Genomic DNA, 23,187 nt, shown 5'->3' on the forward strand with positions numbered 1-23,187 from the left:
AACTGGTGCGCAAAAAACACATGGAGAAGAAAAGGTGCAAATTTACTGCAAAAGACTTGAGAAGAATTAAACGTGAAGCTACCAGGAACCCATTATCCTCCAATGCTACCATATTCCAGAACTGCAACCTACCTGGATTGTCCAGAAGTACAAGGTGTCAAGTTCTCAGGGACATGCCCAAGGTCAAGAAGGCTGAAACACGACCACCGCTGAATATATTCACAAGTTGAAGCGTCAAGATTGCGCAAAGAAATACACGAAGACAGATTTTTAGGTTTTATGGACAGATGAAATGAGAGTGACTCTTGATGGACCAGATGGGTGAGCCCTCGGCTGGATCACTAATGGACACAGGGAACCACTTCGAGTCAGGTGCCAGCAAGATGGAGGCGGGGAACTGGTATGGGCTGCTATCATTAAGGATGAGTTGAAGAACTTTTCGAGTTGAAGATGGACTAAAACTCATCTCTCAAACCTACTAACAGTTTCTGGAAAGTACTTTCTTCAAGCAGTGGTACAGGAAGAAGTCCTTAGTAATCTTTATGCAGGATAATGCTCCATCACATGCATTCAAGTACTCTACTGCTTGGCTAGCCAGCAATGGCCTCCAAGATGCCCAAATATGGACTTGTCCCCCTTCCTCACCTGACTTAAATCCTACTGAGAACTTGTGGGCGCTTCTCAAATGTGAGACTTACAGTGAGGGAAGACAGTACACCACTTTGAACAGCATTTGGGAGGCTGTGGTTGCTGCTTCAGTGAAAGTTGTTCGTGAACAGATCTAGAAACTGACAGACTCCATGGATGATATTGATCACTGAATATCTTTGAAAGGCCAAAAATTTTATTTTAAATTAAAATTTCATTGTCATTTTGTGTTATTTATTTGTTGCACCTAATCTAAAAATTGAGAATAAACAATTGAGTTTGGAGAAATAATTTTTTTAATTTAGTTGCCTAATAATTGTGCGCACTAATAATTGACTAATAATTGTGCACACTTATATATTCCCCTGAGAAAGACAAAACTCACTTTTACTTGGTTAAACATTCAGGTTTGAGGTTCAATAACATTTTGGATTGACTGAGAGCATTGTGTTTGTTCAACATTAAAAATTAATCCAGAGGAAGACAATTTGCCTAATAATTGGGCTGCGTGTGTATTTTGGTTTTATTTGCTTGCAGCTATGAATCTCTGACTACATGTGGCTTCTTTCCGTCAGGCAGGGACTCAGCAGCCGCAAGTGACAATGTGTTTGTGTGAGCAAAGGCAAGCTAATGTCACTCTGTGAGGAATATTTCAACATCTCTGTACCTTGTTAAGTTGTTTTGGGGCTGGTTTTAGTAGTCTTCTGTATGTAACGACATACCATATTTGGTTTGTTTTATGAGCCAATAAACTAAAACGCAACAAAAACATGCATGTACAGTATTTTACTTGGCGGCACAAATTTTTGCGTATTAATTAATGAAACAAACAGAATGTGGTAAATAGCATATCATTAATTACCCAGCTTTGTGAGTCCAAACACAACCTAACACTCTGTATTTGTATTTAAATAATTCTCACAGAGTGACTCAAGATTGCTAAAAACACTAGTTTGTGAGTGAAACATATGTGCTTGTTATAATTTACAATTGAGGCTATTCCATCTGTATGATGCTACCTATTTCCATTATGATTGTTGTGTTCACATTTCATAAGTTTGATTTGGAATTTTTGAAAAAGCGCTGTAACAAGCATCTGTGAATGAGATGCATATAAGCACACATACATAATAGGGTTGTGCCGATGGATGATATCATCGTCCATCGTGATGGCTAACCAACATCACGATGTAGAGCCACCATCGTGATGCCACGCCCCCTTTTGCGAGTCTTGCTAGTGTGACTCACTAATCCTAGTCTCTTCTATAGTTAACCTAAAAACTTTGCAGGGATTGCTCTGTAAATTAAATTGAGAATATAACTAATGCATATATGCTATTTTAAATACTGTAGTATATGCCAGAGACGTGACGTGTTAGTCTGTGAAAATACCGTGTCAGGCAGGCTACACAAATATTGATCTTGACATTGTTAGCTTCTTGTCTTTTTTTACATGTCTTACACTGTACATTTAGATTAAAATATTTTATGTTGTAGGCTACAAGAAAATAGCCTTTATTAATTAATTATTAGTAGTTGTAGTGTCTCAGAAAATCTTGCTCATTGTCACATAGCTCTTGTATACACTGAAGCGGCAGTTTAAGATAAACCCAGACCAGCTGAACGTCAAATAACTTTTGTCTGGTTAATACTTTTAAAGAAAAATTTCCTTGGCCATAAATCCATAATGTCAAATCAAATGAAAGAAACAAGGTGAATATGAATAACACACATTTATTAAAACATAGAAGAACAACAAATAAAGAACAGGAAACGGAATAATACTCAGACTCGCATTAACATTTCACTTATAATTAGCAGCACAATTAACTTCAGCACAGGCTACAAACTAAATTATGTTATTGAAATATTGTAAAGTGGTCATATGAACTACACAAATGAACGTTTAAAAAATAATATGCAAAATCGAATAGCTCCATAACGGATGGCGAAAAATGCGTAAAGAAGTCTAATATCTTTCACCATAGACCATGTTTAAATTTCGATGTTTCTGGCCAGAAATACCAACATATTCACTTTATCTGGTTTTAATAAGCTGCGGATTGGAGTAACTACACTACCCGCTGTGCTGAAGACCAGCTCTGATGGAGTACTGGTAGCACATATGCACAGATATTTCCGTGCTAATCTTGCCATGAACGGAAACCTTTTGTCGTTCGTTTTCCACCAAGTCAGCGGGTCCTCTTCCCCATCAGTGGCCATTTCCTGCAGGTACATGGTCATTTCTGCCTCGACCTTTTGCTCATCAGTGAGTAAAATAACGAAATTATAGTTTTTAAGTGGAAAATAGTATTTATGTAAAGAGATATATTAAAATAAATAGTGCACAACTCTTCTTAAGTGAAAGCTAAAAAAAAATGCTTCACGTGTCATGCAACCTACTGATAAAGCTCTGACGAGTCATTAGTTGGGTTAGTAAAATAACGAAATAATAATTTTTCATATAATTTTTGAAAATTATATGAAATTATATAATCCCGCCCGCCCCACCCCACCCCACCGACGATATCATCGTCCATCGCGATGTTTTACTGTCAACATCGTCAACTGCCAATTTAGGGGGCATCACCCAACCCTAATACATAACACACACAAACCACCACTGCACTCACAGTCTGGCTGCTAGCACAAATATTTCACTATGTATACAGAGATTAGGGTTTATATTGTGTGTTTTGCTGTTTAATGTTTGTTACATGCAGTTTATAGCCTCATTTTGGTTTAATGCATTAAACCATGTGTCTGTTTCATCAGGAATGCCATAAACACTTAATGTAATCTTATGGGCAACATACAATTGATGCAAATTTTCATTTATTTGTCATTCATATCAGCATACATCTGTAATAATATAGGCACATTTTTGGTACGTTACATCCGAAGTCCAAATTCCAAGATTTTAAATGACACATATTTATCAAATGGGAAGCTTTTAATTAATTAGATAGCAGGTTAAAAGATTAAAAATTAACACTTACAAAAAAAATACATATTGGTTATCGGTATATGTATTCATAAAAATAATCAAATTAAACTACTGTACAATAGCTTGTGTGAGAAACAGACTAAATTTAAATGAGATATTCACAGAAACTCTATCTCTCTCTAGGCTACAGTGATGGCTGGGATGTGTGTGCTCGGCTAGGCCAGTGTGAGACATATTCACAGCTCTCTGCCCGTCAGGACCTCTCACACACTGTCCACCTAGCAGCATCCAGAACCTTCTAGCGGCTTCCAGTTCCATTCAGACACAGGTGCACTCCTCAAATCGTTCCTGAGATATAATTATTTAAATGATGGCTGGTGTTTGAGAAAACGGGCTTAAAAAATTCCTGACATTTTTCGGACATTATTTATCAGAATTGAAAGAGTTATTTAAACATACATTAAATAGTGTAGACATAAATAACATTTTAAGGGGGAAATGCAGGGACACTGCTCTTGCATGTTCAGTGCTCACATGGGCATGTTAATATATTATATGTACGTCTACATAACATCAGTGCAGGATCAACAAGCATACTTAGAACATATCCTTGTATTTTCACTTAGGCATGCACCTGCACACACACACACACACCACACACACACACACACACACACCTCGGAACTATTGCTCGTACATGAAGAGATTGCATGTCCACCAGCTAAAATACACTGAAATGAGTTGTATCCAGGTCGCATCTCTTACAGGGATGGTATTTATTATTTTAGTAATGTACTCAAGTTCATTTTATCAAGCTAACTAACTATGGACTTTGGATAACTTTCCTGAGGTAGTAAGGAGCGCTTATCGAAGGAGAAAAGATTCTATATGCATCGCTGACACCTAAATTGGCCATAGCTGAATAGATTTGACACACCACATTTAAAACACACACACACACACACACACGTTGTGTTTCCATGTTTTATGGGGACTTTCCATAGACATAATGGTTTTTATACTGTACAAACTTTATATTCTATCCCCTAAACCTAACCCTACCCCTAAACCTAACCCTCACAGAAAACTTTCTGCATTTTTACATTTTCAAAAAACATAATTTAGTATGATTTATAAGCTGTTTTCCTCATGGGGACAGACAAAATGTCCCCACAAGGTCAAACATTTCGGGTTTTACTATCCTTATGGGGACATTTGGTCCCCACAAAGTGATAAATACACGCTCACACACACTGGAATTACTTTTATTTCCATTGACATAATTTGAAAGCAGATACTTTGTTTTATCAAAAACAATAGAAAACCACATGTAATGTTTTTGTTGCTGGTGTGTTTTTAATAGTTAATCTAAAAATGCATTTGCCCAGAGTTTCCATCCCTTTAGAGTCCTTGCCTAGTTACATTGTGTACATTTTGTGGTTGCAGATTTACAGCCAAGATAGTCATCCATTGAAACACTCAAAAGAAAATGTATTGAGGAATGAAATAGTAATTTAAATGTTTTTTACTGCTGTGCCAAGTATAAATACTGCCAAAACGATTAAACATTTAAGAGCAAAGAAAAGGAAGCGAGAGAAAAGTATTGCACTGAAGGCAAGGAATTAAAAAGTCAATGCTTTGCTCTCTTCTCTTGTCTTAGGTTCTGTACCAAGCTGTAAATTACAAGATTGATCCACCTCAAGCCTGGAGAACAGGAACTGAGCTGTCTGAGGTAAAGAGCAGTGCTTCTACATACTCATTACAGTTTCAGGAATTAATTTTTTTTTTATAATGGGCAATATTTGGGTATATTTATTTAAATTTTTAAGGATGTTTTTTTTTCTAAACATATTAATCAGCATGTCATCCACTCACGAAATACTTTAGTTCAATCAATTAATTGAAAAATCCCTCAATCTTGACTGTTATTGCGGTACCTTTTAAATCAAATCAATGTCAAATACAAAAGTAGCTGTAAATAATGCACAAGATAACACAAATAATCATTCTGCTAAAAAAACATGCCAGTTCCAGTGTTGGATTATACAACTGTCTACTGTTTAGATTTTGATATATTATGTAGTTATAGACAGAAACACTAAAGTGATGAAAACATGTTGCTGGGAGTGTTTTGGAGAAAAATAGTCATTTGTAACTTATTCAATTTCAAATGATTATATACTTTAATGTATTACTGAAATTACTGATCAATGTATGCCAGTTTTACTTTGGACCATTGCACATTTATAATGCATTTTATATACACTCACTTAGCACTTTATTACATGCGATTATATAATAAGCCAAATGTGTGGAAGCAGTGCAATGCATAAAATCAAGCAGACACAGGTCAGGAGCTTCAGTTAATGTTCACATCAACAATCAGAAAGGGAACAAAAATTATCTCAATGATTTCGACCATGGCATGATTGTTGGTGACAGATGGGCTGGTTTAAGTATTTCTGTAACTGCTGATCTCCTGGGATTTTATGCACAGCAGTCTCTAGAGTTTACTCAGAATGGTGCCAAAAAAACTAAAACATCCAGTGAGTGGCAGTTTTGCAGACGGAATGCCTTGTTGATGAGAGAGGTCAACAGAGAATGGTCAGACTGGTTTGAGCTGACAGAAAGGCTACGGTAACTCAGATAACCACTCTCTACAATTGTAGAAGCAATTGTAGAATTGTAGAGTAATCAGAAAAGGATCTTAGAATGCACAACATGTCAAACCTTGTGGCGGATTGTTTACAACAGCAGAAGACCACGTTGAGCACTTTATTAGGACCAAATTGTTATAAAGTGCTCTAACAGTGTAAGTGCCTAATAAAGTGCTCAATAAGTGTATAGCTGGCATAGAAGTTTAAAATGTTGTTTCATTTTCCCCCTTTTAAGGTTTAAATTTTTTTTTTTATATCACATTCTTTTACATGAACACCCATACATGAACACCAATCTTCCCCCTGCTCATTACATTATAGTTGGCTATGAAGCACAGCTTCTGACTGAACTCAGTGCCGCCTGTAAAAAAAAAAAAAAAAAAAAAATACTCATAGCAAGAACTTGCCTCACCTCACCATAAGAAAGATGCATGTGCACATGAGAATACATTTGCGTGTGTATGTTTGTTTATTATTTGTTAAATGTGCATTTAAAACAGACATAAAGTATTCATGAGGTCAATAAAGAGGTTTTCCTGAGCAGGGGAGTGTGTGCTTGCATTCTGCTCCTGTTATTTTAAAATTTTCTAAAAGTTCACCTAACATTGTGGTTACGTGTAACCATATTCGGTTCAGTTGTTTCATGTTTCTACAGAGAGCTGGCAATGCTTTGCTCCACTGATGGATTCTCACTCAGGAGTCAATTTACATTTGAAGGCAGAAGTTTACATACACCTAAGCCAAGTGCATTTAAACTCAGTTTGTCATCATTCCTGACATTTAATCTTAGAAAACATTCCCTGTCTTATGTCAGTTAGGATCACTATTTTAAGAATATGAAATGTCAGAATAATAATAGAGAGAAGGATTTATTTTGGCTTTTATATTTTTTTGTCAGAAGTTTACATACACTTTGTTAGTATTTGGTAGCATTGCCTTTAAATTGTTTAACTTGGGTCAAATGTTTTGCATATCTTTCCACAAGCTTCTCACAATAAGTTGCTGGAATGTTGGCCCATTCCTCCAGACAGAACTGATGTAAATTAAATAGTAAATTGAAAGTGAAACAATCTGTCTGCAAACAATTGTTGGAAAAATTACTTGTGTCATGCACAAAGTTTATGTCCTAAACAACTTTCCAAAACTATAGTTTGCTAATATGAAATCTGTAGAGTGGTTAAAAAATGTGTTTTAATGACTTCAGCCTAAGTGTATGTAAACTTCTGACTTCAACTATACGTCTCTGTGCCTATATTCTCATTCATAATGCATGTTGAGTTTAGCACGCTAAGATGACTATAGTAGCGGTTTTGTTTTATATTATTAAATGTAAATCTCTGTCCCTGCTGGGATTTCCTCTTTTTTTGTTGTTGTTGTTGTCTTTGTTCTCCCTGGTTGGTTTCTTTATTCTCCCTCATTTTCCTCAAGCTTTAGGAAATTTGCATATTTGCCACCTTATTGCAACATGATAGCTTTTATAGCCCCTGATGAATTATTTATTATACTCCCATTTACAGAAAGTGTTTGGTTGTAGTCCAGCATGTTGTACCAGTGCTTCTTTTACATGCTTTGTTTTGCAATTACAGTTTACAAAAGTCTGCATAATTGGACTTGAATAATGAGTTTACAAAAAAAAAAAAAAAAAAGTTTTAGACTGTTCATGTTGATTTGGCATGTTTTGAAGTTCACTTCTGGCACAAATAAATAATTTACAGTTGAAGTCAGAAGTTTTCATACACTTAGATTGAAGTAATTAAAACCCATTTTTTTAACCACTCATTTCATATTAGCAGACTATAGTTTTGACAAGTCGTTTAGGACATCTGCTTGGTGCATGACACGAGTAATTTTTTTCCAACAATTGTTTACAAACAGATTGTTTAACATTTAATTGACTATATCACAATTCCAGTGGGTCAGAAGTTTACATACAAGTTAACTGTGCCTTTAAGCAGCTTGGACAATTCCAGAAAATGATATCAAGCCTATAGACAATTAGCCAATTAGCTTCTGATAGGATTATTGGCTTATTATAATCAATTGGAGGTGTATCTGTTGATCTATTTTATGGCCTACCTTCAAATTCAGTGCCTCTTTGCTTGATATCATGGGAAAATCTAAAGTAATCAGTCAAGACCTCAGAAAATAAATTGTGGACCTCCATAAGTCTGGTTCATCCTTTTGAGCAATTTCTGACCCCAAAGCATACCTCCAAAGTTTTGGCAAAATGGCTTAAGGACAACAAAGTCAATGTATTGGAGTGACCATCCGAAAACCCTGACCTCAATCCAATAGACAATTTGTGGGCAGTGTATGAGCAAGGAGGCCTAAAAACCTGATTCCATTACACCAGTTCTGTCTGGAGGAATGGGCCAAAATTCCAGCAACTTATTGTAAGAAGCTTGTGGAAGGGTACCCAAAATGTTTGAACCATTTAAACAATTTAAAGGCAATTCTACCAAATACTAACAAAGTGTATGTAAACGTATGACCCACAGGGAATGTGATGAAAGAAATAAAAGCTGAAATAAATAATTATCTCTACTGTTATTCTGACATTTCAAATTTTTAAAATAAAGTAGTGATCCTAACTGACCTAAGACAGGAAATGTTTTCTATGATTAAATGTCAGAATTGTGAAAAACTGAGTTTAAATATATTTGGCTAAAGTGTATGTAAACTTCTGACTTCAACTTTATTTCTATTGCAATTATCATAAAACAGTTATCAATGCTTAAAGTGTGAGTGGCAGGATTAAGTATTTACCTCTAAAACACAGTACATTTTGACAAATACATTTTTGTTCTGTCCATTGCCCTAAATTCAAGTTGACCTGCATTAAAGGAATTTTCTGGGTTCAATACAAGTTAATACTTCTTTGGCATAATGCTGATTACCATAAAAATGTATTTCGACTAGTCCCTCCTTTTCTTAAAAAAAATTAAAAAAATTAAAAATTTATGGATGGAAATTTAGACCCTTACAATGGAAGTGAATGGGACAAATCCGTAAATGTTAATATTACATTTCAAAAGTATAGCCACAAGACATAAACAATATGCGTGTTAACATGAATTAAGTGTGATAACATTTCTTGCTAAACTTTTATGTGTAAATTTATATCCAAAATTACAACTTTGCCATGACGATGTAACACCATAAACTGTTAAACAATTGTAGAAATAATGTTTTGAACAACTTTACAGCCTGAAGTTTTAACAAAAGAATTAATGTCAGTGCTTTTATAAAATTGTACGTTTCACATTTCTGCCTATTAAACCCTAAAACAATTGTCACCGTTAGTGTTGCACCGATCAGGAAATTTGAGGCCGATAATGATCTCCGATTTCTTTTTAACACTAAGATCGGCCAGTTGTTGTATTAGTTAACATTTAGTTAATTCACTATGAACTAACATGAACTAATAATGAACAATTGTATTTTTATTAACTGACATTACGATTAATAAATGCTGTAAAAATATATTGTTCATTCTTTGTTCATGATACCTAATGCATTAACTAATGTTATTGAATGGAACCTTTTTATAAAGTTTTAACAAAATGACAATTGCTTTAATTGTGAATGGCTTACATTTACTTGTTTTGAAAACAGTTATGTAGATTTCTGTTGTCAGTATCAAAGGTCATTGTAACATATTGATAACCAGTAAAAAAATCATGAGCGCATTACACAGCAGAGATACGTTCAAAAATAGGAAAGATGCATCCATTACAAGCTCTAAAACTGCTCCATTGAGAAATCAAATTGACTGACAGTGTTATCCTGTACTGTATACACAGTCTGAGGGGTGATTAGAATGAATCAAGTGTAAAAGAATAATATTAAAGATTAAAACAAATCATTTGGAACAACAATGATTATATACAACTGCCATGCATACTCTATATACTTGTGTTAAGTACTTTTTTAAATCACTGCGTAATGCACGCTCATAATTACTGTTCATTTGTTGTTGTTTTTTCATCAGTGTTTAAAGACATTTTATGCAAATGAAATAATCATACTTGCTGCTGGTTCAGGGTGTCTTACCTTTAAGTATTTAATGTCGGTGGTCAAAAAAAAATTCTGTGCGCTAGCGCCACCATTTTCGCTGGTTCTGGGAACTGCAACTACTCCTGTCACATGATCTAAAGCTTATATTTTATTGATCGGGGCAAAGAAAAAAAATGGACACACCGTAAAAAAAAACCTTTGATTTGTCTCTGCACTTTTGTGGTGCGAATGTTTATCCTGGTGAGAATGGCTCGTTAGGAATGCATTGTTTTGATTCAAAATGTTGATCGCGGTGAGAAATCATGCTGAAAATTTGCGTTTGGTGTGCATAGTCCTTCACTTTTTCAACCCCTTTTCTCCATCCACCTGACTCCAGGCTGCTAGGTAAAGCCAACTTTTCACAATCCATTTCATTCCTGATTAATACATCATTAGAAAAAGTCTTCTCTTTTCACCGTTTGAATATGCTGTTTCACATCAAATTATGGAAGTAAAATGTATTGTGAACAGCGTGTCATGGTGACTTTATAGAGTTTAGCACCTGTTTATTAACCATAGTGTACAGTTGAATTCTACTTACTGATATGACACTGATATTAACCTGTTGTGTCAGGTTTTTAGTATTCAATCTTTACAAATACATGCCCTGAACATTTCAGCCGTCCTTATGATTTTGATTTTATTGTGTGTTAAATTACATCATAATGGTCTTGTTATACATATCGTTTCAAAGCAGCTTTACTGAAAACACTGCCTTAAAACCCCAAGTGAGCAAGCCAGAGGCGACCGTAGAAAGAAAATTTGGTTAATGCATGTGTAACCTTTCTTGCCAACAGCAAGGAACTGCTTATCCTGGATCAGTGCCTGGCTCAATTAACCCCACAGACCTGCTGCACAGAACCACGGCCCGCACCATAGAGGTCCTGCCCAACACCACCATGACCACCAGAGCTGTGCTGATCACCGTCAGTGACTCCCATTGGTGGAGAGAGTCCCTCAGCTTACTTCGCCCACTGCACGTAAGCTTTTTTTTTATTCAGTTCACAAAAAGTAGTGGACAAATATTTATTTAAATAATCTTTCTAAACAAGAAGAACTGATGAGTTGGAACAAGTAATTTCATGGTGTGTGCGATACAGAAGTATTTGATAAACAAGCACATCTGCTCTGCCAACCTACCCTTAAATTCATCAAAATTCAATTAAAGAAAAAATTGGGATTTTGGCAGAATCTTAAATGGAGCCTTGTGGGGGCAATATGTTAAAACAAACAGCACAATTAAGTCACTTTTTGCGTGGACGCAACAAGCTTAAACCTGGCTTTTGGGTCACACATTCACATTGCTCACATTTAAATTTGAACTAAACGTTTTTGTTCGACGCACTCAGAAATGTAATCACGCATATAACTCCATAATGCATTACTCATTTTCAAATCACTTGAAAGGTTCATGTATTCAGGCACACACAAATGCCACAGGCGGGTTGGACAGAGCTCAACCGTGAGACTCGCCTGTAATTTTTTTTGGCACTGTCTGTTAGGCCATTAAAACCTGGCATGGTTAAAGGAACTTCTTCCTAGCTGATGTCTTTGCTGTGTCTATTTTTTTTTTCTCTTTTTTTCCTGTTCCTGTTCCCCATCTGCAAGATTTTCCCCTGTCCTTCCTGTGAAATGGTCGATGACAAGCAGAGGCTCTGCATTTCTAATGGCCTTCCATTGTGACTATTTCTCATGACCAAAATCAAACAGCTCTCCGTCCTTGGTAGAAAGCACTAGTGCCTTACAAACATTTATGAGCACAGCTGAAACATTAATGGCTCCTGCATGCATGTCTGTGAATGTTTTATGAATATTCTATGAATGTTTAATGACCGTTTATCTCCTCTCAGGGACAGGGCTTGGAAAAAAGCCATACTGGCATGGCCAGTGAAAACGCAGATCTAGAGAGGCAGCGGTGCAGTCCTTTCTATGAGGAGCTTTTCGATGATCCATATGTCAATAGGGTATTGTTTCATATATCTCCTTCCTTCTGGCTCTCATCTGTTTGCATTTCTCTCTCTCTCAATTCAATTCAAATGAGCTTTATTGGCATGACTTGTACAGTATTGCCAAAGCATTGGCCATTACATAGGCAATGAACAAATAATCAATAAAATTAATCAGTGAACAAATGCATGAATACATTTATATATATAAAAAAAAAAACTTTTGAACCAACATTCAGACCCTAGTTTTAACACTTTCTCTCTCTCTCTCTCTCTCTCTCTCTCTCTCTCTCACTGTCTTTCACATTTATTCACAGTTATTCCCATAGCCTTATCTTTTTCAGGAAAAATCTCAGCTCTGAAAATAAATAAATAAAAATGTAAACATGAAATTTAGAGTGTTATGTGTGTATTTACTTTTCAGGCTGAAGACGTGTATTCCTCCTATGACTATGCACCTCACGAAGACTTTGCTGAAGTTTTACTGCGAACAGGCAAACTCGCCGAAACCAAAAGCGAGGGACAGAACCTCTTTCCTGCTACAGAGGGTAGTGCTCTTACATAAACATTTGCATGTAACATACAGCAAATCCCATTAGATTCTCTGTTCCAAAACAAAGTGATCTGTCTAAGGAGGCATCATAGGCATGCTTGTAACAAAGGCTGTTCTGAAAATTAAGCAACTAACTTATGCTTCTTTAAAGGAATATTCCATGCTCAAAACAAGTTAAGCTCAATTGACAGCATTTGATAAATACCACAAACTATGTATTTTGATTCATCCATCCTTTTCTTTAAGAAAAGCAAAAAATCAATATTTTTGGAGGGTTTAAAGACAGAAATCTGAAGCTTATAATTTTTTAAAAGCTTTTACATAATTTTTTCTGTTAAAACACATGTATAATTTGAGCTAAGTTGTTTAAATTGTCATTTTTTTGTCTTTATTGACATTGCCATTGTACAACAACACTTTTTTTTAGTTGGCTGTAACTTTACATAGAATAGATTAGTAAGTGATTATATCAAACTAAAATCATTTTAACCTTATTGTTAGGGCTGGGATAAACGATTATTTTTTAAACGATTAATCTAGCGATTATTTTTTCGATGCATCGATTAATCTAACGATTCATTTTTCCAGTCCGATTCGATTTCGATTCGATTATCTCCCTATTAATTGACTAATAGCAATTTATACATGTTGATTTACATATCTCAATGAAAAAAAAATTAATTCCTTAACATTGCAATGTATGTTTATTGCTCTTAAAATTCCAAAATAAAAGACTATACAAGTGCAAAGTAATGCATTCTTAGTCAGAGTTAGCATTCAATAAAACCTTGAAGCCTTGAAAACACATAGGCCTAGCTTACTGAAAAAGTGCATCTTGTAATTCTTCTTTCAGATTAAAATAACAACAACTTGATGTCTAGCATTCAATAAAAAAATAAAAAGGTCACCCAAAATACTTGTTTAGAGCAATTGAAAGAATACAGTAACCAATGTAAACTTGAGGGCTTTAAGCTAATACAGAAGTGCTTTTCCAACAAAAAATAAATAAAAATTAACAGCGACAGTGGGAGCCAGCAGCCTGTCATGGCGTCCTTCCTGAACCAACAGAATTGAACATTTATGTTGAAAACACATAGTCCTAGCTTACTGAAAAAAGTGCATCTTTTAATTCTTCATTCACATAAAAATAACAACAACATAGTAATACACTCTGCCACTCACCTTTTTCTTAAACTCAAAAATAAAATTAAAGTAAAAGTGTACAAGAGCAAAATAATGCATTCTGATGTCTAGCATTCAATAAAAAAATAAAAAGGTGACCCAGCCACCCTTTCTTAGAGCTATTGAAAGAATACAGTAACTATTGTAAACTTGGGGGCTTTAAGCTAATACAGAAAGTGCTTTTCCAACAAAAAATAAATAATGAAAATAAACATTCAGAATTCAACATTTATGTTGAACATACTGAAAAAAAGCATCTTCATTCACATGCAAATAACAACTTACACTCTGACACTTTCCTTTCACCTTAAGAATACTGTGCGTGTGTGCGCGCGGCGCCTCTTCAGGTGCTGGTGCATTGCCGTGGTGCTAGAATGGAAGGCCATCTCCATTTTGCAAAGACGACATATCACGGAATTGTTTCCTTTAATGTAAAAGAATTCCCATACTTTAGAGGAACGAGTGCCTTGCACTTCTGATAGTCTGAGGAGCCACTCGTGTTGCTACTACTCTCGGGGGCCGCCATCTTTGTTTTGGGTCTGACGAATCGACGCGCATATTTTGCGTCGACGTATTTTTTGCGTTGTCCCAGCCCTACTTATTGTTTATGTCTTGTATTTATACTTTTGAAATAGTGAGTATTTTAATGTTTACGGATTGGCCCCCATTCACTTCTATTATAAGAGCATCGCTTTAACCCTGATGTTAAAGTGAGGCAAGAAAAGGAGAGGCAAGTCAAAATAGTTTTTGTGGTAATCAATACTATGCCTAAATTGCTGTCGATTTAGCTTAACTTGCATTGAACCTGAAATATTTATTTAAAGGATGCTTCGTTTTAGCATTATAAGGCACCATCACATGTTTCTAATTAATACACTGCCACAAGCTTAATAATAAATGATAACATACGGCGAGAAATGCCAATTATTTGTTGTTTGTTAATTCATTCAATACTGAAAAGTATTGATTAAAAGTTCTTATTTTAATTAAAAAAGGACTATTTGATCCAATACTTGATTGTGGTTCAGTGTATTTTTCAAGTCAAATCTTCTGTGCACTTTTAACGAGAAGCGCTATGTACATGTGTGTAGTTGATGCCTATGTAGAGCATTCCAAACCAGTCATCGTTACCTGAGATTCCAGGTAATCCCACAACCAACTCTATGCAAATTCGGGAATGCAGACACTTCTAGTTATGCAAGCTTGATTTTGAAATGTGTCAGATAGCGATTCATTGCTCAACACAAGTCCGCCTTGCATTCTCAACATTTCCTTAAGGGCTAGAATAGTGGACATTTGTCCGATTCAATGGTAAGTTCACTTTTAAGTCAGCTACTGTAATTGTTAAGCAAACAGTTAAACAAGAATATTGCGGCATAATTGAGTTGAAGTCGGTACATTTCTTGCACCTTTTTAAGGTAACTCTATCACCCCCCAAGAGTACTGAGGTATGTTACCACCACAATAATGCTTGTAAGTATGTTAGTATAATCAGTAAGACTGTGCTTTTGCAGTGCATTGGCCAAGTGCTCGCGTCTGCGTCACATACTTGTGGAAAGTATTTTTCTGGCCTTAGGATTCTGTCAAATGAGAGTAGCACCCTATGTTAGGAGCAGGCAGTAAGGTAGCTTACTAGGTTTTGGTAGAGAGCAATAGTGACTTCTAAACTTTTAAGCTTCTGCTCAGAGTTTCGGCATCAATCATCTTGTTAGCTGCATTGTCATTGTTAGGAATACTGTAATCTGTAATCTTTCGCCCCCAGGGCAGCTTTTTAGGTACCAGCCTCTCACACTGCCTGGCCTCTTCTTTTCCTGATGTATCGCCACTCACTGGCCACATGTCTGGTAGAAAAGCATCATATTGATTAATTAATGTGTACTCACTGCGAGCAGACAACAGTAAATAACTCACCCTCCCGATATAAGAGAGATAGCAGCTAGTCAAAATATCAAGGCCTCTTAAGTCAAGATGGATGAGCCAAATGAGAAAATCGATGCAGTGACGGGAGTGGTCCTGGAATTTTGGTGTAAGAATGCAAATAGTGATTCTACCTTTACCTCTTTCTGCCATTTTAATTCAGCCTGTGTCATTGTCGTTCACAGCCAGTGTAAAGTCACCTTCGTGTGGGAGAACGTGACGTGAAAGGGAAGTACTTGCATTGAGCTGATAATGCTAAATGAATGACCCAAGCGTTAGAATGTGTGCTGTCTCTTCACATACTGTGAGAGTCTTCACTTTTTATAAGAAAAGTCGTATGTCTTTGCTCTTGTTTAGATATTGTACTTGGCTCCTCTCTAATATCCTTGCTTATGTGTGAAAGGCTTAATGATTATGAATACAGGATATTTTCCTCATTTAGCTACCACTGATATGGTCAAGTTTGTCAATACATTCTTAACCATTTTGTGGTTTTATTTTTCATCGCATTTGAGAAACTATATGAAAAATACATTCATAGAAGTCAATTAACTTAGATATGTACATGCGATTTAAGCAATATCACATGAGCAATACTGCTGCCTTACTGAATAAGCATTGGCTGCAGGTAATTCAATACAACACCATGATTGTAAGTGTGATTTTGTGTTTGTACAACAGTTCTATAAACAGAAAGTTAATTTTAAATATCTTACATTTAGACTAGTGCTGTCAGTCAATTCAAATGTTTAATCACGATTAATCTCCTTATTTTTCATAGTTTATCGCAATTAAGCGCAGATTTTGAAATTGCTGAAATTTCACTCTAAATATATATATATTTATTGTCAAAATGCATTTATTTCCTTCTAAGATAAGAAGACTAATCGAAATGTTGTGATATAATGCTTTATTAACATTTTCCATAAAGATAGACATGCTCTAAAATATTACCAATTCAAGTAACAAAAAAGTTGGAGCTATTCCCTACATAGATTGCATATTCCTTGCAATGTACATTAAATCTCTTAAACTCTCATCCTCCACAATATTATTCTGTCATTATACTGTGGCTATCTGCTTTCTTACAGCAATCGTGAAACCACATTCATCTTTTTGTGTCAGGGCATTTGTGCCGCTTTGAACTACATGTGAAAATCGGTTGCAGACAAAAACGTCTCATTCTGCATTTTGGTGATAGTTAAGACTTGGCGTGCTTCTGTGGTAATTAAAATATGCCTTACTTGGGCTGAAAAATACTTAATTTCTGTAACAAATCCCATCTGGGCTGGTTTTGAACAACAAATAGCATCGAGAGCTACTTCGTCATTTGATCACTGACACGGCTGTTGTGTGTGTGTTGTTCTAACAACAAATAATAACACGTTAAACCTTAACATTAATCATATGCATTAACATGTTTATTTTGACAGCTCTAATTTAGACACAAAATGGTCAGGTATTTTTTCTCTATTTGCTCTGCTAATGAAAATAATTATATGAAATAGTTCTTACTGTGGAGCCTGATTTCGTTTACTGTGGCAACATTTTTGCAAAATTATATTATGTATCTCTTTTCATGTGAAATATCCACTGAGGGGCTCTAAAATAGTTACATTTTATCCAAACAAATTAAGTTTAAGGTTAATGCTCTATCGAGTTTTAAATAAACAAAACCTACCAAAACCTGTTTATTCCTGTGTTTGATACTTTATCCCTTATAAATGGGCTATTACAATGTAATAACTATGCAAAAACCAATAGCTGAGGTCTGATGTAATGCTATTCAGTCAGCATACATCACATATGGATTGAAACCTTATTTATCTGCAATGCATACTGTGCATATTTAAAGTGTCTTTTTAAGTCTCTCTCACATTTTTTACACTCGCAATGACACGTACTAGAATAGAATAGAGCTCAAGTCTTTAAGTAATGACAGCTTCCGTCTCTGATTAGCACCCACATGGTGTTAAGTAAAGCCACACCTCTCTAGTTTTCATTATAAAAGGGACTTTGAGGACATATATCTCAAAAGAAGCCATCAAACAACAGAGAACCAACTGAAAACTGTTTGGAATCTTACAGCCTTTGTCATTTCAGGCACACGCAAGTCTCCCTCTGCTCCGGCTATGGTTTTGATTAGATTGTCTTGCCAAGAATTGTTTGACACACAAAATACCTTTGAAACATCACAGGCCTAAAACAGCAGAATAAAACCTCATTCTGCAATGCAGACCTGTGAGAAATGGGAAGTGATGGGCTGCCTGAAAAATTAAACTCATATCAACACCTAAAAATTATTGCAGATTCTAGCTCTGGATATGTCTGCACAGCAGTAGGCCTTTTATTTTAAGAGTAGAATTTCTTATTTAGCTTTGGAAATACAGTTCCAATGTGTGTCACTACAGGCTTAAATTTAAGTTTAAATTCAGCCCTCCATGTTTTTGTGGTCAGATCCGTATTGATCTCTCTCACACACACACATACACACACACACACACACACACACACACACAGAGAGAGAGAGAGAAACTCAAGGTCATGATCACACAGCTCAAGGATAAGGATCGAAATAATCCCCAAAGATATTGCAATGTTTTGGCTCAGATGTTTTGTTTACTCATATGGTTAGAGAAGCTTACCTTTTGGATAAATTTAAAATTAGTTGTTTTCTGCCTTTGGTGAGCTTTAAGAAACATATCAGCGCTCTCTCTCTCTCTCTCTCTCTCTCTCTCTCTCTCTCTCTCTCTCTCTAGCCTATACATGCACACCTGCAAACATACATTAATGGAATTCTATATTCTCTTTTGAAATGTTTTTGCATTCAAAAAAGCTAGACGAAGAGCAACAAAATGAAGCAAAGTCTCGAGATGCGTTTCAAAGTTACTTTTACTTGGTACACAGTCCTACAAAAGCCGTGTTCGTAGCACGAGACACCAAAAAACAAACAAAAAAAAAACACTAGTGTGTAACGACCAAAGAAATCCGTTTTCTGCTTGTATGTTAACAAACAGTTACAAAAAATGCGCAGACAGATAGTAAGAAAGGCCCCTAATACGCAATATTTCTCAAGCTAATGTCATTCAAATTATGTCACTGTGGTGAAATTTTTGAAAATTGATATTACTTTACCAATCAAGCCAGTTTAGAGGTGAAATGTCCAGAAGTGCCGCTAAAAGCGATTTTAAATTCTCTCCCAAACAAATGAGGTTTTTAAGCTTAGTGGTCTTATCAAGTTTTAAATAAACAAAGCCTTCCTCTATAAATCTAAACCTTATACCTAAACTTCATACCTGCTTCAATGACACTTTCCACTCACACTTAATTTGATTGCCGCATAACGTTGCTGAGCTTAAACCTGACCAAATGAAGCAACCCAAGATCATAACACTGCCTCCAGAGACTTGTACAGTGGGCATTATGCATGACGGGTGCATCGCTTTGGAATTGGTAAATCTGGACTCATCGGACCATATGACCTTTTTCCATTGCTCCACAGTCCAATCTTTATGCTCACTAGCAAATTGAAGTTGTTTTTTCTGATTAGCCTCACTAACAAGTGGCTTTCTTTAGGCCACACAGCTGTTTAGTCCCAAACCTGAAAATTTGCATCACATTGTGCATGTGGAAATGCTCTTACTTTAACTATTAAACAATGGCGTGAGTTCTACTGTCGATTTTTTACGATATGACTTCAAGATTTTTTGAAAACCACATTTCTTCTGCGAAGGCGTAGGTTCTCCGCCATCCTTCCAGGTTTTAATAATGCGTTGGGCAGTTTTTTGCCCATTCTGAAGCTCAGTAACATATTTTCCAGGATAATGGGATACGTCTTACTACATGGTTGTTTAAGAAATTAGAAGCTACACACTGCAACAGTTAGGGTTAAAAGAATTGTTGCCAGCTGAATCATATGTAGCCCCCCCCCCCCCCATAGGGCTATGGCAGTACTAACTACGCCACCCCTTGAACAGGACTAGTAAGAGCAAGGGGACTCTATGTGGCAACAAAAAAAACACATGCACAGGCTTAGTTTAACAAAGTAAAAGAAATACAATCTTTATTTTTGTTTCAGTTAAAAATGAGTCGCTTTTGGTTATCAATAAATAACACGAACATACATCATTTGACATAGGGATAAGCCATAGCAGGGTGGGCCACCGGATTACAAGCTTGCCCAGGCCTAGGTTTCAATACCACACGTGAACTAAGGCACACCCTTAAGGTAGAACCAACACTATAAACTCAGCCTCACGCAATCACAGCAATCATGCTCCTTGAGCCATTTCTAAAAGGTGCACACGTCACAGCATTACACTGCACACATTGGTTCCAAAATGGGTGAAGCACTAAGGAAACTAGGCTAGAACCTGGTGCGCTAGTCTATCCTATGGGCCCAATCCACCCCAAGACTATTACTGGGGAGAGGGATAAAACCAACAACAAATAAGAAAAGAAGAAATCAGCTAGCCGGTGGTCACAATTGGTTCACTAACACAAATCTCTTACAACCCACCGGTTAGCGAGAAAAGAAAAGAAAAAAAAAAGAAATAAACATTAACGAAAAGTGTCTAAAAAAAACAGCACCTGCACATTCATACACATTTAAACATATTCAAGAGAACAGCAGCCGACAATGGATTGGCTGTAGCCCCTGCCTGCAGTCTAACGATTGCGTGGGTAGACAGTGTTTTGGCTTCACCACTTCACCAGGGTCACGAAACGCTCCTCTGTGTTCATCAATCTAGGCATTCCAACATGTTTCGGAAGCATACACACACAAACAGTAGTGCTGTTGGCAGTCACTCGCAACACCTTGCACTATAAACAGCACCCCGGAACACTGCTGCACTCCAACCCGTTGGCAGCTAGCTACAATGTATCACTCTCGGCATGAGGACCCCAGGTGCCTATATACCTGCCTGCTCTCAATTTCTAACCACTCCCACCCACATTAGGTACCAAAGCAACACGGGGGGAGTGAAAGCGAGCCGAAGCGATGAAGGAACGAGATGAGAGAGAGAAACAAAGACCGTTTCAAACCCACAGGCTACAATCCACCCCCTCCAAATGAATTGGCGGCCCGACGATGACACCTCATATCCGGGAGTCTTCATCCTCTATTTCTGATGGACCATAATTTATGCCCCTAGTCGACCTAGGTAGATGGTAAGGATTGGAATGTTGCCCTGCCGTAGACCTCGCTGAACGGCGCATGGCCACAGTGTTGTCCTCAGACACCTCAGCTGTATCTTCAATGTCACTTTCCTCCAACGCTGAAGTGCCGGTTGAAGCAGGTGCAGCTTGGGGCTCTTGTTCAGCACCATACCAAATGATCACGTCCCGGGCATAACCATCCTCACCAACAGGAGGGCCTTTAGAGGTCTCCTCTTCCCGAGCTGGACCAGGGAACCCACCAGGCCCGGGCCTCAATCCCGCAGGGACGCCGCGCATCTCAGAACGATGCACCTGTCGAACAGATCCACCCGCATCTGCAGGGATCACCGTGTATACCGCTCCTGCTCCAGAAGGGCAGCGCACAACTCGATAGGCTACAGAGTTCCAGTAGTCCTGGATTTTATTTCTCCCATAGGGGTGGTTCCGCAGATAGATCAAATCCCCTTCTTGGAAGCCGGCATCATTCACCTGATCATTATGGCTCTGGTTCCGCCTGAGGGCCAGTTCTTCTGATCTCTGTCTGACGTGTTCATGAGCCATCCTAACGCTTTGCTGGTGTTTTTCAACCCACTCTTCTAGGGTGTTGGTGTCTGGGACAGCCTCCCTGGTACCAAGCAAGAAATCAACTGGCAGTCTTGGATGGTGGCCAAACATCAGATAATATGGGGTATGCCCTGTGGTCTGGTGAGGGGTAACATTATAGGCAAAGGTGAGGTGAGGCAGATGGTGTGGCCAACGATGCTTCTCTGTCTCGGGTAGGGTGCGCAGCAAGTCGTGGAGTGTGCGGTTGAACCGCTCGCATTGGGCATTACCTTGAGGATGGTACGGAGTGGTGCGGCTCTTTTGTATACCGTACATATGACACAGTTGCCGGATCAAGAGGCTCTCGAAGTTTCGTCCTCGGTCGGAGTGTATACGAGCTGGGGGACCAAACCTATGGAACCATTGCTGCACCAAAGCCCTGGCCACTGTGTGCGCTTTTTGGTCTTTAGTAGGGACAGCCTGCGAGTACTTCGTGAATATATCTGTGAGGATCAGGACATTCTCTCGGCCATCACTAGCCGGCTCTAGCAGAGTAAAGTCAAGAGCCAAGATTTCATTTGGTCGAGTGGCTTGCATCGTGGTCCAATATGTACGGACTTTGGGCTGGACAGCCTTCCCCACAACGCATCGCTGGCACTGCTGGCACCACTGTTCAGCATCTTTAGTCATACTGGGCCAAAAACATCGACTCCGGAGTAGCTGGAGTGTTCTTTCCGTGCCTTGGTGCCCTTGCTCGTCATGGACACTCCGCAGAACTTCTGCTTGCAGGCACTGGGGCAGCAATAGCTGGAGAGTCTCCGGACCTCCCCCTGTTGCATGAATCAGGTGATAAAGAACTCCTTCCTCGTCGACTAGGCGGCCCCAGTGTCGGAGCAGGGCTCTGCTGGATTTGGGCAACACTTCACGCTCCGCTGCCCATGGCCATCGCCCTTCTTGATAGTACTTCTTCACGGGTCTGGGTCAGCTTCCTGAAGTGAACTTAGATCCTGAGGTGTACGCCCCGGTAAGGCCACCACCTCCCCGCATTGGCCCTCTAGGACAGGCGTCAGACCAAGGCTGGTCAATGCACCCAATGCGGGGACCTCCATCCCGACGGTGAAACGTTCCAGATACTGACGAGAAAGAGCATCCGCGTTCTGATTGCTCTTGCCCGGCCGATATCTGAGGGTAAAATTGAATGACGCCAGCTGAGAAGCCCACCGCTGCTCGGTTGCGCCCAGCTTTGCCGTAAGCAGATGGCTCAGGGGGTTATTGTCAGTGAGGATTGAGAAATGGTTCCCCAGCAAATATTCACGGAACTTCTCCGTTACTGCCCACTTTACCGCAAGTAGTTCCAGCTTCATGGAGCTATAATTCTCCATATTTCTTTCAGCAGCTCTGAGTCCCCGACTGGCAAATGCGACTGGACGCACCTTCCCTTCATGCTCTTGGGAGAGGACTGCACCAAGGCCTCCATGACTGGCATCTACCTCCAAGATGAAGGGCTTCTTAAAGTCGGCATATGCCAGCACTGGAGCCGAGGTAAGTCGCTCCTTCAGAGACAGGAATGCTCGCTCA

General features: G+C 38.0%; 1 protein-coding gene across 1 annotated transcript in view; it reads left to right on the forward strand.

Moving 5' to 3' along the window:
• LOC127622474 (NBAS subunit of NRZ tethering complex-like) overlaps positions 1-23,187 on the forward strand; it is a 281,526-nt gene that overhangs the window by 120,188 nt on the left and 138,151 nt on the right. Inside the window, 6 exon segments of the mRNA XM_052096575.1 lie at positions 3,779-3,853; positions 3,856-3,923; positions 5,256-5,327; positions 11,106-11,288; positions 12,159-12,272; positions 12,679-12,802. Of these exon segments, the coding sequence (XP_051952535.1) occupies positions 3,779-3,853; positions 3,856-3,923; positions 5,256-5,327; positions 11,106-11,288; positions 12,159-12,272; positions 12,679-12,802 (636 nt within the window).

Source organism: Xyrauchen texanus, chromosome 28 (assembly GCF_025860055.1).
Source record: "Xyrauchen texanus isolate HMW12.3.18 chromosome 28, RBS_HiC_50CHRs, whole genome shotgun sequence".
Classification (NCBI taxonomy): Eukaryota; Metazoa; Chordata; class Actinopteri; order Cypriniformes; family Catostomidae; genus Xyrauchen; species Xyrauchen texanus.